General features: G+C 52.2%; 1 protein-coding gene across 1 annotated transcript; it reads right to left on the reverse strand.

The window, feature by feature from the left end:
- Nucleotides 1-13: 13 nt before the first annotated feature.
- LOC134357956 (ras-related and estrogen-regulated growth inhibitor-like protein) lies at nucleotides 14-3,573 on the reverse strand. Its single transcript, XM_063069777.1, has 4 exons — nucleotides 3,486-3,573; nucleotides 1,325-1,378; nucleotides 1,151-1,227; nucleotides 14-463 (listed from the first exon to the last, which is right to left on the reverse strand). The coding sequence occupies exons 1-4, from the start codon at nucleotides 3,571-3,573 to the stop codon at nucleotides 14-16; spliced, it is 669 nt and encodes a 222-aa protein (XP_062925847.1).
- Between the last annotated feature and the right edge of the window lie 8,850 nt (nucleotides 3,574-12,423).

Here is a 12,423-nt window from a genome sequence, read left to right on the forward strand (position 1 = left end):
GCGCTGTCTCGCCCTAAGAGCGGGTACCAGCTCCTCCTCTTGGACGAGGCCGAGTCCACTCGCGTTTCCTCCCGCCCAGCACAGCGGAGACACTCCGCACCAGTGCCCGGAGTGAGGAGCTCCTGCTCGCCTCCGCCCTGGCCTGGCGCACCAGCCGCAGTAGCTGGTGGAAAGCGAGGAGGGCGCCCTGACTGTTCTCAGCCGCCGACACCTCCAGGAAGCCGCAGTGGTTGGACAGGGCGAGCAGCCGGGCTTCGTGGCTGGAGACGGCGCGCCGATGCGACAGGTCGGTCTTGTTTCCCAGCAGCAGAGCCGGTGGGCCGTCGCCCCGGGCTTGGCGGAGCCGCCTCAACTGTCGCCGAGACACCTCAAAACTTTCCCGGTCGCAGATACTGTAGACGAAGATGAAGCCGTCTGTCCAGTGCATCTGATATTCGGTCGGGAAAGGAGTCACCTTAGAGACCTGGTACAAGTGTGTGTGGGGCGGGGGGAGGCAATAGAGGAATTAATGCAGGCAAACCCCTCTCCCTTCCCGTCCAGGAGGTCCTCCCTCCACCCAACTCCTCCAGCGCCCACACACTCAACCCCAGTCCTCCGCCTAGCCGCAACCCGCACCCCAACCCACCACCACCTCCGTCCTCCCGTCACCCCCACACTCCCCGCCCCCACCCCTCCTCCGTACGCTGGACCCCATCCTCCCCGCCGCCCGCCCGTCACCACATAGTCGCTCCATCCCCGCCGCCCACCATCATCCACACACCCTCACCACTTACCCCACGATTCCATGCTCCACCTTCCCTTCCCATCAGATTCCATCCCCGACAGCTCTTTTCGGTCCCCAACCTGTGTCACTATCCCCATTCTCCTGTCCTCCAACTAACTGTCGCCCCTCATCACCTGGGTCTCCCAGCCCTTCCACTCGCCACTTCATACAGGCCATCTCCCCATGTCGCAGTCCAACTGAAGAGTCTCAACGCAAAACATTGACTATCCACTCTCCTCCACACACGCTGCCCGTTTTAAATCATAGTTGATTATGGGGTGGGGGGGGAGACTTAGAGAATTTTGAGACTTGTGGGGAACCGGCATAGAATACATCAAACGGTGGGGTCGGCGTGAGGGGCCGAACGGCCTACGTCCAGGTCATTACCTGTGCGTGCGGGGAATCCCAGATGTTGAAACAGATGTCTCTTCCGTCCACGGTCACGTTGTGTGTGTAAACAGTCTCTGTCAAGTGGCAGACAAGAGCGAGTGTGAGTTAAAGATGTCCCCCAAAACACCCAGTGCGGTTCCGGACTGACGGATTCCGGAGTTCCGTACTCACCCGTCTCTCCGTATTCGCCGATGAACCTCCGCGTGAGGAATCGCACGGTGAGGGCTGTAATACGAGATGGGAACACGTTCAGGGACGCAACAAGATATCCGCGAGGGGGACAACCGCTCGGCCCGCCAGGTTATACTAATCCCTTTTCCCAGTCAAAGAACTGCTGTTTAAATGCCATCCCAGCCGCGGTGTTCGAGAGTCGGCTTCTGAAATGCCCCTTCTGCCGCCTCCGTCCCAACATGTGAATCCTTAGTCCCGATGAAAGGCCTCGGCCCGAAACGTCGTCTGTTTATTCCCCTCCATGGATGCTGCCTGACTTGCTGAATTCCTCCAGCATTTTGTGTGTTACCCTATATTTCCGGCATCCGCAGAATCTCTCGTATTTATGAATCCTTAGTAGCTAACATTTAATACTCCCCTTACCCACGCCACCCCCCCCCCCGGATTAAGTTTCTCGGGACAGTGTTTCCTCATAACCAAACCCCCGGAGTGACAATCATCTCCTACAGAGCGCCGACAAGAAAAGCAGCATTCAAAACTTCCCAAAGTTATAAACCAATCCGCCACATAGTAACGTGGATCCTGGGCAGAGTGATACCTGAGAGCAGCTTCCTAGTGGATCCGGACCTCAGTTCTCCCTGCCCGCCAATTTTTGGAGGCGTTCGCTTCTTTGGAACAAGTAACTTGCTGCCTGAGTTAGGGTTGTGCGGAGGGGAGTTTTGGGGCCAAGCTAAACTTCCAGTATCATAAGCAAGGGGACGGTAGATCGAGCATCCCTCGTGTCCGTGGATATTCGGTGTCGCTTCGTCCAAAATTCCCTAGTTTTACATCACACCTTACACCGCCGCACAAGCGCTTCTCTGGGACAGAACCTTCAGCCAAACAGCCCTGAAGGTTGCGTACAGGTAACAGGGTGGCGGAGCGGGCACGCGTACAGACAGGGCACGGGGTATGTGTGCAGGTCAGTGGGACTAGGCAGAAAATGGTTCGGCACAGCCAAGAAGGGCCAAAAGGCCTGCTTTTGTGCTGTAGTTTTTCTATGGTTTCTATGGTATAAGATTTGGGACGCTATGTTACAGGTAACAGGGTGGTGGAGAAGGCACGCATACAGACAGGGCACGGGGTACGAGATTCGGGACGTAATGTTATAGCTGCACGAGGCATTGATAATGCCACGCTTGGAGTATTGCGTGCGCCCAGCTATAGCGGGAATGTCGTTAAGCTTGGAGATGTGCAGAAAAGATTCACCGGGATGTCGCCGGGATTGGAGGGCTTGAGTTATGGAGGAAAGATTGGACAGGCCGGGACTGTTTTCCTGGGAGCGAAAGAGGCCGAAGTTCACGAGGGGGCAGAGTTAACGCGGTCACCATATTTTACCTGCGAGGGGCATCGGGAGAGCTAAAACTAGACGGCACAGGTACAAGATGATAGAGGAAGCGGACCCAAGGGGCAACTTGCTCACCATAAAGAGAAAGGTGGGTATGTGGAAGATGCTGCCAGAGGAAGTGTTGATGCAGGTACATCAACAACATTTAAAAGACGTGGACCAAAGGCAGGCAGCTGGGACCAATGTAGATGGGACACCGTTCTCAGTATAGACCAGATGGGCCGAGGGACTGATTTCCGTGCTGAGATCCCAATTTATATTTTTAATTCCCTAGAACAGCTTCTTCTCATTGCTTCACACCGGGAGACTGTTATTTGGATGAGGACGGAGGAGATGAGAGAGGTTATTGGATTCTTTAAGACTATTATTCGTAAGTGGGAGGTGGGGAAGAGGGAAAGAATTATTCCATGCTGGCAGAGCAAGTCCCACAAACAGTAAAGACAATCGGGCCGCGTGGTCCGGAGACATTAGACAATGGTCAGGTCCAGGGCCCTGCCCCAGGACGGGTCTCCGCAATGACACGATCGTGGGCACGGCTTATACCAGAAGATCTCTCCCCATCTCTTCACCCGCTATTAAACATCAACACCACCCCGTCTCTCCTACTCTCGCGGCATAAATACACTGAAAGGAAGAGAGGGCTTAAAGGTATCTGAACAATGGTCAATAGCCGAATACCCCACGGACAACAGACCATTCTGCCCATCAGGCTGATGACAGAGCGATCATAATCAGTCTCTGGGCCGGGACCATGGACCAGGCCAGAGAGGTTACCTGACTTTCCGACGTGGTCAGCGCCGATCACCAGGCAGTTTACGTGGGCTTCCCTTTGGCCAGATTCGGGGCGTTCGGACATTCTCATGTCGAGAGGAGGTAAGTGAGCAGCGGAGGAATACAAAAAGGTCAGCTCTCTGATTCGGAGCTAGTTCGCCCGGGTCTGCGCTCTCGTGACTCTTTTATACGGAGCCCGCTGCCTCTGCGGGAAGAACAGCGGCCAATCACCGCTCCACAACTCTCCGGCCCTGCACCAATCGACAGCCAGTTTTCCGATGGTGGCGATTAACTCTAAACGCGCCGAGGGAGATGAGGGGGCAATTCTGCTGCGTCTCGCCAGAGCGTCAAAAGTCGAGGGATCTGAGAGAGGAGGTTCCTGGGGATGACTCTCAGCAAGAGCTTACTGGTCCCATCTCACTCAGGCACCCAGGATGCAGCTCTCGGGTCGGGGTTGGGGAGGGAAAGGACCCGCTTGTCCCATTGGTCGAGGGTGGGGGGCGAGGGTCGGTGACCCGCCGGCGCTGCCCATTCCGAATCGGGACGGTCACGCCCTCTACCAGCCGCAGATCCCAAGGATTCAGGCAATTTGAGGGGATCATACCGAAGCTGTCAGAAATTATATGGGATGGGACGGGGTGTAAGAACATAAGGGAGATTAGGGCTGGAGGTATTCACAGAGACAGAGACTGAGACTAGTGGCTGGTAGGGGTTTACAGAGACGGAAAGGGTCACAGAGACAGGGAAAAGTGTAGGAGACGGATGGGCTCACTGAGACAGTGATGGGTGTAGGTGGTGGAGGGGATTACAAAGACGGGGAGGGATGTAGGGGCAGTAGGGAGTTACAGAGATTGGGAACTGTGTGGAGGCCGGAGGGTATTACTGTGACGTGGCAGGTTGTAGGGGGCAGCGGAGGCTACAGAGGAAGAGGTGTCTAGTGGACTAGGTTGTGGTTGTTATGGACACGGTGAATGGTGAATCCTATAAACATTATTAGATTACAATATAACTCTTTGTTCACAAGCGTGTGAATCATCCATTATCCACCAGGAGGTGCACTGGCTGGTATCACAAACACGAGAAAATCTGCAGATGTTGGAAATCCAAAGCAAAACACACAAAACGCTAGACGAACTCGGCAGGTCAGACAGCAACTATGGAAAAGAGTAAACAGTCGGCTTTTCCGGACGAGACTGTTCATCAGCACCCTTCTATCCGAAATGTCCAATGTTTACGCTTTTCCGTAGATGCTGACTGACCTGGTTAGTCCTCCAGCATTTTTGTGTGGTGCACCGGGTAGAATCCTACCAGACTCCAGCAGGTGGCGCTCCCCTCCAACCCCGGCCCCTTAAACCCCTCTTTCCCCCTCTCTCTCTCTCTTCCTCTCTACCTCCCTCAGCATCTCTCTCTGTTCCTCTCCCTCTCTTTTTCTCTGAATTTCTCTGCAACCCCCTCTCTCTATCTCTCTCTCTCTTCCTCTGCCTCTCCCTCTTCCTCGCTACCTCCCTCTGCATCTCTCTGTCCCTCCCTCTCTCTTTCTCTCTGCCCCCATCTCTCTTGCTCTCTCTATCTCTCTCTTTCAATCCTGTTGTTTGCTGTTATTATAATTCTCTGATTAACGCTCTTGTTAAAAGCTTTGCAAAAGTTGGGCCAGCGCAAGGCAGTGCAAGGTGGGAGGGAGGGTGATGGGGAGCGTGAGACATCTGTCCCTAAGTGATTTATTCTCCAGTCCCATCCGTCAGTGGGGAACGTGTTCTGTCTCAGGCCAGCTCTGTTCATCTAATCGGATTGTCAGCGCTGAGCCCCGGGGCCTCGGCCGGCACGTGGCCCGGCAGAAGCTGCTGCTTCACACCGACACGTGTCTCCCGGACGTCGGCAGCTCACTGCGACTGCCAGCCCTGACATTGTGCTGTGGGAGGGGCGGTACCGAGGAAGCGCCGCATTCTGGATCAAGGGGAGAAGTGGGTCGGGGTGGGGGTGGGGGTGGTGTCTGAGGCTGTCCGCACTGTTGGAGCGGAAAACTCTGTAGGTTGTGCCGTGATGAAGGTGTGAGCACCGCGCAGTGGGGTGGGCTGTAAGGAGAGAGCGACGAATTGCGGGGGGGGGGGGCGGGGGCGGGAGTGGCGATGCTGGGGTACTGCTGCACTAGTGTTTGTTCATGGGCAATTTGTTTCTGCTGGTTACTAGGCCTGTTTATCGCTTCCATCCTCCTCCTCTACCTACTCTCCCACCTCCCTTCTCCTCGGCCCTCTCGCCCACTCACCTTTCACCCCGGTTCCACCCTCTCTCTCCACCCCCCAGTCCATTCTCCCCTCGCGCTCTTACACCCCCTCATCTTCCCTCCTCCTTTCCCGCATCCATTATCTCCCCTCCCCTCCTTCCACGTTCGCTGCTTTCCCCACTCACCTTTTCCCCACCTTCACGCCCCTCTCTACCTTCGCCTCCCCCTCTACCGCCACTACGTCGTTCCCCACCCTCATTCCTCTCCTCCTTCTCCACGGAGATTATCCATCTGGGAGGGAACAGTGAGTGGGGTATGTGGTCACTTTGACACCGGCAACTTCTGACAGTGGTCTGCCTCCCGGGTCAGAGCTGGGAACTGGGCTTCCCAGCAGCCTCCCTGACCGAGCAGATGCAGGGAGATCCCCGCAACTCATGAGCGCCTCCTGTAGGTGGCATCGCGCAGTGGGGCCCAGCGGCGGCCGACCCCCTGCCTAATCCCGTCTGTATCCGCAGTTACTCTGCACCTGGCCAGGAGCGCTCTACTACTCCGCGCTGGCCTCTGCAGTTACCCAGTGGGCGCCGGTACCAATGCGCCGAACCTTACAACGTCGGCTGATTGCTCACCCAGTGGGTTTGCACGCACTGGACTGCGCCAATGAGGCCAGTGGATATTCATCTATTTGCATTCCAATGGACTCAAGCCTAGTGGTCACTGGTCCAGTAGTCCATATCCCAGTGCTCGGGGGTCGTTTTACCAAACACGGAGGTTTCGGGTGCGGCAGGTCCGATGGAACGTCCTGCCGAGTTTCCAGGAGGGAATTACAGAGATGGGGAGCGGGATAGAGGCCGGAGGGTATTATAGAGACGTAGAAGGTTGTAGGGACCAGCGGGGATTACAGAGGAGGGGGTGTCTTGGGGGTCCAGGTCGTCGTTGTCACAGAGACGGGGAACTGCGAATGCCATAAACATTATTAGCTCGTATAGGGAAGTTCGTAATTGGGAATGAGCTTGTTTCCGGACCCAGAACCCGCTGGCTGCCATAATCGGAGTCAGCAAGTCTGTAGAACCCGACAGATGAAAACAGCGCTGAATAAGGCCCTTCGGCCCAACAAGTCCGTTGTGCCTATAAATACAACAATCCTCTCCAACACTCCCCAGATACCACCAGGCACCCCGCGGATTTAACCACTAAGCCGCATGTCGTTGGGATTTGAGAGGAATCCGGGCGAAACCCATGCAGTTACAAAGAGGAAGCGGGAACTCCACATGGACAGCACAACAGGTGGGCATCGAACTCGTGTCTCTGGAGCTGGGAGGCGGCAGCTTTGCCTTTGACCGCTACGCCAATGCAATGAATTGTTGTTAAGAAATTCGTACCTTGGACGCTGCAGACGTTGCAAATCTGTCCCCCCCCCCCCCCACCACCACCACATCCCCCACCCCTCATCGCAACGCTCATTCGGGGAATTGGAAAGGACCATGTGAGGTTATCGTTTCCGATCAGTAATTGTCCTGGAGCCATTTTAGATTTAAAAAAAACAGGAAAGTTGTGCATATATTCGCCCAACTTTAACTGAAAGTTGACTTTGCCATGGAGTAAACCCGAGAGAGTAAACCCTTCTTCGTTGCGCTGAATGAGTGACTAAGTGATTGCTGCGGCGTTCTCCGCGTGTGTTTGGGAGCCATTGTTCAGAAGCGTCAATGATCCAGCAGTGGGTGCACTGGGTAGAAACGCTGCCTGTAATCTACCAACATACATCAAAGTTGCTGTTAAACGCAGGAGGCCAAGCAGCATCTATAGGAAGAGGTGCAGTCGACGTTTCAGGCCGAGACCCTTCGTAATCTACCATACACCAGCAGGTGGCGCTACGGGTAGAACGGCTGCCGCTCCGCTCCAACGACCTGGGTTCGACCCCACGATAGGTGGGAGATGGGGGAGAAGTGTAAGCTGTCAGCTGACAGGTGAGACCGGATGATGGGGAAGGAAAACAAGATGAAGTAAAAAGCTTGGAGGGGAGAGGTGGAAGAAGTAAAAGGTGAAGAGGATTGAATCTGATAGGAGCGGATTGTTGACCATGGAAGAACGGAAAGGAGGTGGGGAACCAAAGGAAGGTGATGGGCAGGAGAAGAGTGCCTTTCATCTTGTGGTACTTCCCCCTACCGCCACATCCTTATGCTCCTTTCCTTTCCAGTTCTGAAGAAGGGTCTCAGAGCAAAACGCCGAATTCATTCTTCTCCACAGATGCTGCCTGACCTGCTGAGTTCTTCCAGCATTTCGTGTGTTTTGCTCCAGATTTTCAGCATCTGCAGAATCTCTTGTGTGTCCGTTCACCAAGTAAAGGGAGTGCCTTGAACAGTTAGAACCACTTGGTAAAGGGCGCGACGCTATTACTGTACAGCTCCGGGCGACCCGGAGTTCGCAATTCAATTCCGGCGCCGTTCTGTAAGGTGTACGTTCTCCCCTACCGTACGGAATGCATGGGGTTTTCACCAGACACCCCTGACTAGGTAGATTAAGTCATTGTAAGTTGTTCCGTGGTTAGGGGTAGTCCGTCGGGTCGGAAGGCCTACTCCGTGCTGTGACGCTATTTAAAATAAAAAAATAACAATTGTTGCGTTAAATTGGTTTATTTTTGTCATATGTCGGTGCAGTTAAAGCTTTGCTTTGCCGTCCATGGAGATCATTTCATCACGTCAGTACATAGATGTTCAGCAGTGAAAAGCAAAATCAGACCTTAAAACCATAAGACGTAGGAGGCCATTCGGCCCATTGAGTCGTTCTGTCATTTCATCATGGCTGATCCATAGAAATATAGAAATCCTATAGCACAATACAGGTCCTTCGGCCCACAAAGCTGTGCCGTACATGTCCTTACTATAGAAATTGCTTGGCGTACCCATAGCCCTCTATTTTTCTAAGCTCCATGTACCTATCCAAAATTCTCTTAAAAGACACTTTCGTACCTGCCTCCACCACCATTGCCGGCAGCCCATTCCACGCACTCACCACTCTCTGCGCAAAAAAACTTACTCCTGACATCTCCTCTGTACTTACTTCCAAGCAGCTTAAAACTGTGTCCTATCGTGCTAGCCATTTCAGCCCTGGGGAAAAGCCTCTGACTATCCACAAGATCAATGCCTCTCATCATCTTGTACATCTCTATCAGGTCACCTGTCATCCTCCATCGCTCCAAGGAGAAAAGGCCAAGCTCACACAACCTATTCTCCGCAATCCATGCAACATCCTTGTAAATCTCCTCTGCACCCTTTCTATAGCTTCCACATCCTTCCTGTAGTGAGGCGACCAGAACTGAGCATAGTACTCCAAGTGGGGTCTGACCAGGGTCCTATATAGCTGCAACATTACCTCTCAGCTCCTAAACTCAGTCCCAAGATTGATGAAGGCCAATACACCGTATGCCTTCTTAACCACAGAGTCAACCTGCACAACAGCTTTGAGTGTTTTAGTGATCCATTTCCCTCTCAACCCCATTCTCCTGCCTTCTCCCCATAACCTTTCATACCTTCACTAATCAAGAACCTATCAACCTCTGCCTTAAATGCACCTGATCTCCACAGCCAGTTGTGGGAACGAATACCACATATTCACCGCCCTCTTGCTAAAGAAATCCCTCCTCAATGGGTGTCTCTCTATTCTGAGGCTGTGCCTCTGATCGTAGACTCGACCAGTTCATCCTCTCCACAACCACTTTATCTAGGCCTTTCAACATTTGATAGGTTTCACTAAGATCCCCCTCATTCTTCTAAGTTACAGAGAATAAAGGCCCGGAGCCGTCAGTCGCTCATCAGGTAATAAGCCTTTCGTTCCCGGAATCACTTGCATGAAACTCCTCTTCATCCTCTCCAATGTCAGCACATCCATTTTTAAATAAGGGGCCCAAAACTGCCAACAGTACTCCAAGTGAGGCTTAAATATCGTCTTATAACCCTCGGTATTACGTCCTTACTTTTGTATTCTAGTCCTCTCGAAATAAGTGCTAACATTGCATTTGCTTCCTCACCTCCGACTCGAACTGCAAATTAGCCTCTAGGGAATCTCACTCAAGGACTCCCGAGTCCCTTTATCATCGGATTTTTGAATTTTCTTCCCATTTAGAAAACAGTCTCTACTTTGATTCCTTCTACCGAAGTGTATGACCGTAAACTTCCCGTTACTGTATTCCATTTACCACTTCTTTGCCCATTCTCCTAATCTGTCCAAGACCTTCTGCAGACTCCCTGCCTCCTCAACACTACCCGCCCACCACCTACCTTCGTTTCCTCCCCAAATGTGGCCATACAGCCATCAATTGCAAATCATTCAGATCATTGACATACAATGTAAAAAGAAGCGGCCCCAATTCTAACCCCTGCGGAACACCACTAGTCACCGGCAGACAACCAGAAAAGGCCCCCTTTATTCCTATTACAGTGTTTGCTTTTTGCCAATCAGCCACTGCTTTATCCATGCTAATATCTTTCCTGTAATACCATGGGCTCTTAACTTGTTAAGCAGCCTCGTGTTTGGCACCTTGTCAAAGGCCTTCTGGACATCCAAGTATACAACCTCCACACATTCTCCTTTGTCTAGACCTGCCTGTTACTTCCTCAAAGAGTTCCAGCAGGTTTGTTAGATTCCTTAAGGAAACAGTACTGGTTTAGCCTACTTTATCATGTGCTTCCAAATACCCCGAAATTATATCCTTAACAATCGTTTTCAATACTACTTTGCCGATGATATCTCATTGATTGACCTAATCTCAAACAATTACGAGGTGCCCTACAGGGAAGAAGTCATCTCTCTGACACAGTGGTGTCAAGAAAACAACCTCTCCCTCAATGTCGCGGAAAAAAGGAGCTGGTTGTGGATTACAGGAGGAATGGAGACAGGCTAACCCCTATTGACATCAATAGATCTGGGGTTGAGAGGGTAAACAGCTTTAAGTCCATTGGCATCCACATCACCGAGGACCTCGTGGTCTATACACACCAGATGTGTGGTGAAAAAGCGCCTCTTTCACCTCAGACAGTTGCAGAAGATTAGTATGGGCCCCCAAATCATAAGAACTTTCTACAGGGGCACAATTGAGAGCATCCTGACTGGCTGCATCACTGCCTGGTATGGGAACTGTACTTCCCTCAATCGCAGGACTCTGCTGAGAGTGGTGGGATAGCCAGCGCATCTGTAGTTGTGAACTTCCATTATTGAGGACATTTACAAAGATAGGTGTGAAAAAAGGGCCTGAAGGGTCATTAAGGACCCGAGTCACCCCAACCACAATCTATTCCAGCTGCTATCATCCGGGAAACGGTACCACAGCATAAAAGCCAGGACCAACAGACTCCGGGACAGCTTCTTCCAACAGGCCATCAGACTGATTAACTCACGCTGATTTGAGTGTATTTCTGTGTTACATTGATTGTCCTACTTATTATAAGTTGTTATAAATTACTACGATTGCATATTGCAAATTTAGACGGAGACGTAAAGATTTTTACTCCTCATGAATGCGAAGGATGTAAGAAATAAAGTCAATTCAATTCAATTCAGTTCAACATCTTCCCAACCACTGAGGTCGGGCTAACCGGCCTATAGTTTCCTTTCTTCTGCCTCTTCCTCTTCTTGAAGAGTGCAGTGATATTTGCAGTCTTCGGGTCCTCCAGAACCATTCCAGAATCTAGTGAATTCTGAATGAAGTGTCACAGTTACAGAGAGTGCAGGGCAGCTGACAACAAGGCGCAAGGACTACGACAAGGAAGATTGTGAAGTCATGGGTCCACCTTATGCTACCGTTGGAAACTGAAACCACCCTTCGGTTCTGTGTCTTCTTCAACCCCCTCATATTTGCATTAATCGGATTTTATTCTCCTCACGATGATTTTGGTTGGCACGGATGAGTAGGGTCAAAGAGCCTGTAATTCTCTGAAAGTCCCATACCTCTCACGTCACAGACTGAAGAACGCAGTGGGTTAAATTGTTCTCGTGGAGGTGAAGGGACATTCCAGCCAAGCCTCAATTCAGGCTCGCCTCGTGGCCGGCTAGTGGCGCAGTGGCATCAGCGCCGGACTTCGGAGCGAAGGCTCCCGAGTTCGAATCCAAGTCCGGCCACCCCCGCCCCGGGCACTCTTTCCATCCGTGCCGGGTTGAGCGTCGAGCTAGCCACTCAGCCTCGTAAAAAAAAACAAGGGCCGTGTCAGGAACATATCGTGACCCGGTTAATCCGAAAGGAGACCAATCCCTGACACCACGCGCCAGACAAGAATGGCTGACTGTCTGGTGCGACACGGATGGCTCGTCTTGTATAATTTACATATAACTTCCGTGTGTGTTGTCTCTGCTCAGGGACCCGTGATACTGCTTTCCATTGTGCCCATCCCTCAGCAGTTTTTATGTTTCTTTTTAAATTGTGTACTGTCGATGCATAATTTGTTTTATCTGATGATCTACGCCGGAGATGCTGCTGCAAGTAAATTTTTCGATGCACATGTGGATGCGTGCATATCTGCATCTGACACCAAACTGTGCCAGACCCTTTAGGACTGAGCGTAGATGGTCGGGGGTGAGGGGGAGCAGTGAGATGGGTGACCAGTGGAACCAGATAAGGTGGGAGGTTGGCAGAGGGATCCAAATTTGGGGGGGGGGGTACTGAGGATTGGAAAAGTTCAACAGAGTCCCTGGGTGGTCCACCTAGAGGTGGCAAATGACTTGGGGATGTGG

This window comes from Mobula hypostoma, chromosome 2 (assembly GCF_963921235.1).
Source record: "Mobula hypostoma chromosome 2, sMobHyp1.1, whole genome shotgun sequence".
Classification (NCBI taxonomy): Eukaryota; Metazoa; Chordata; class Chondrichthyes; order Myliobatiformes; family Myliobatidae; genus Mobula; species Mobula hypostoma.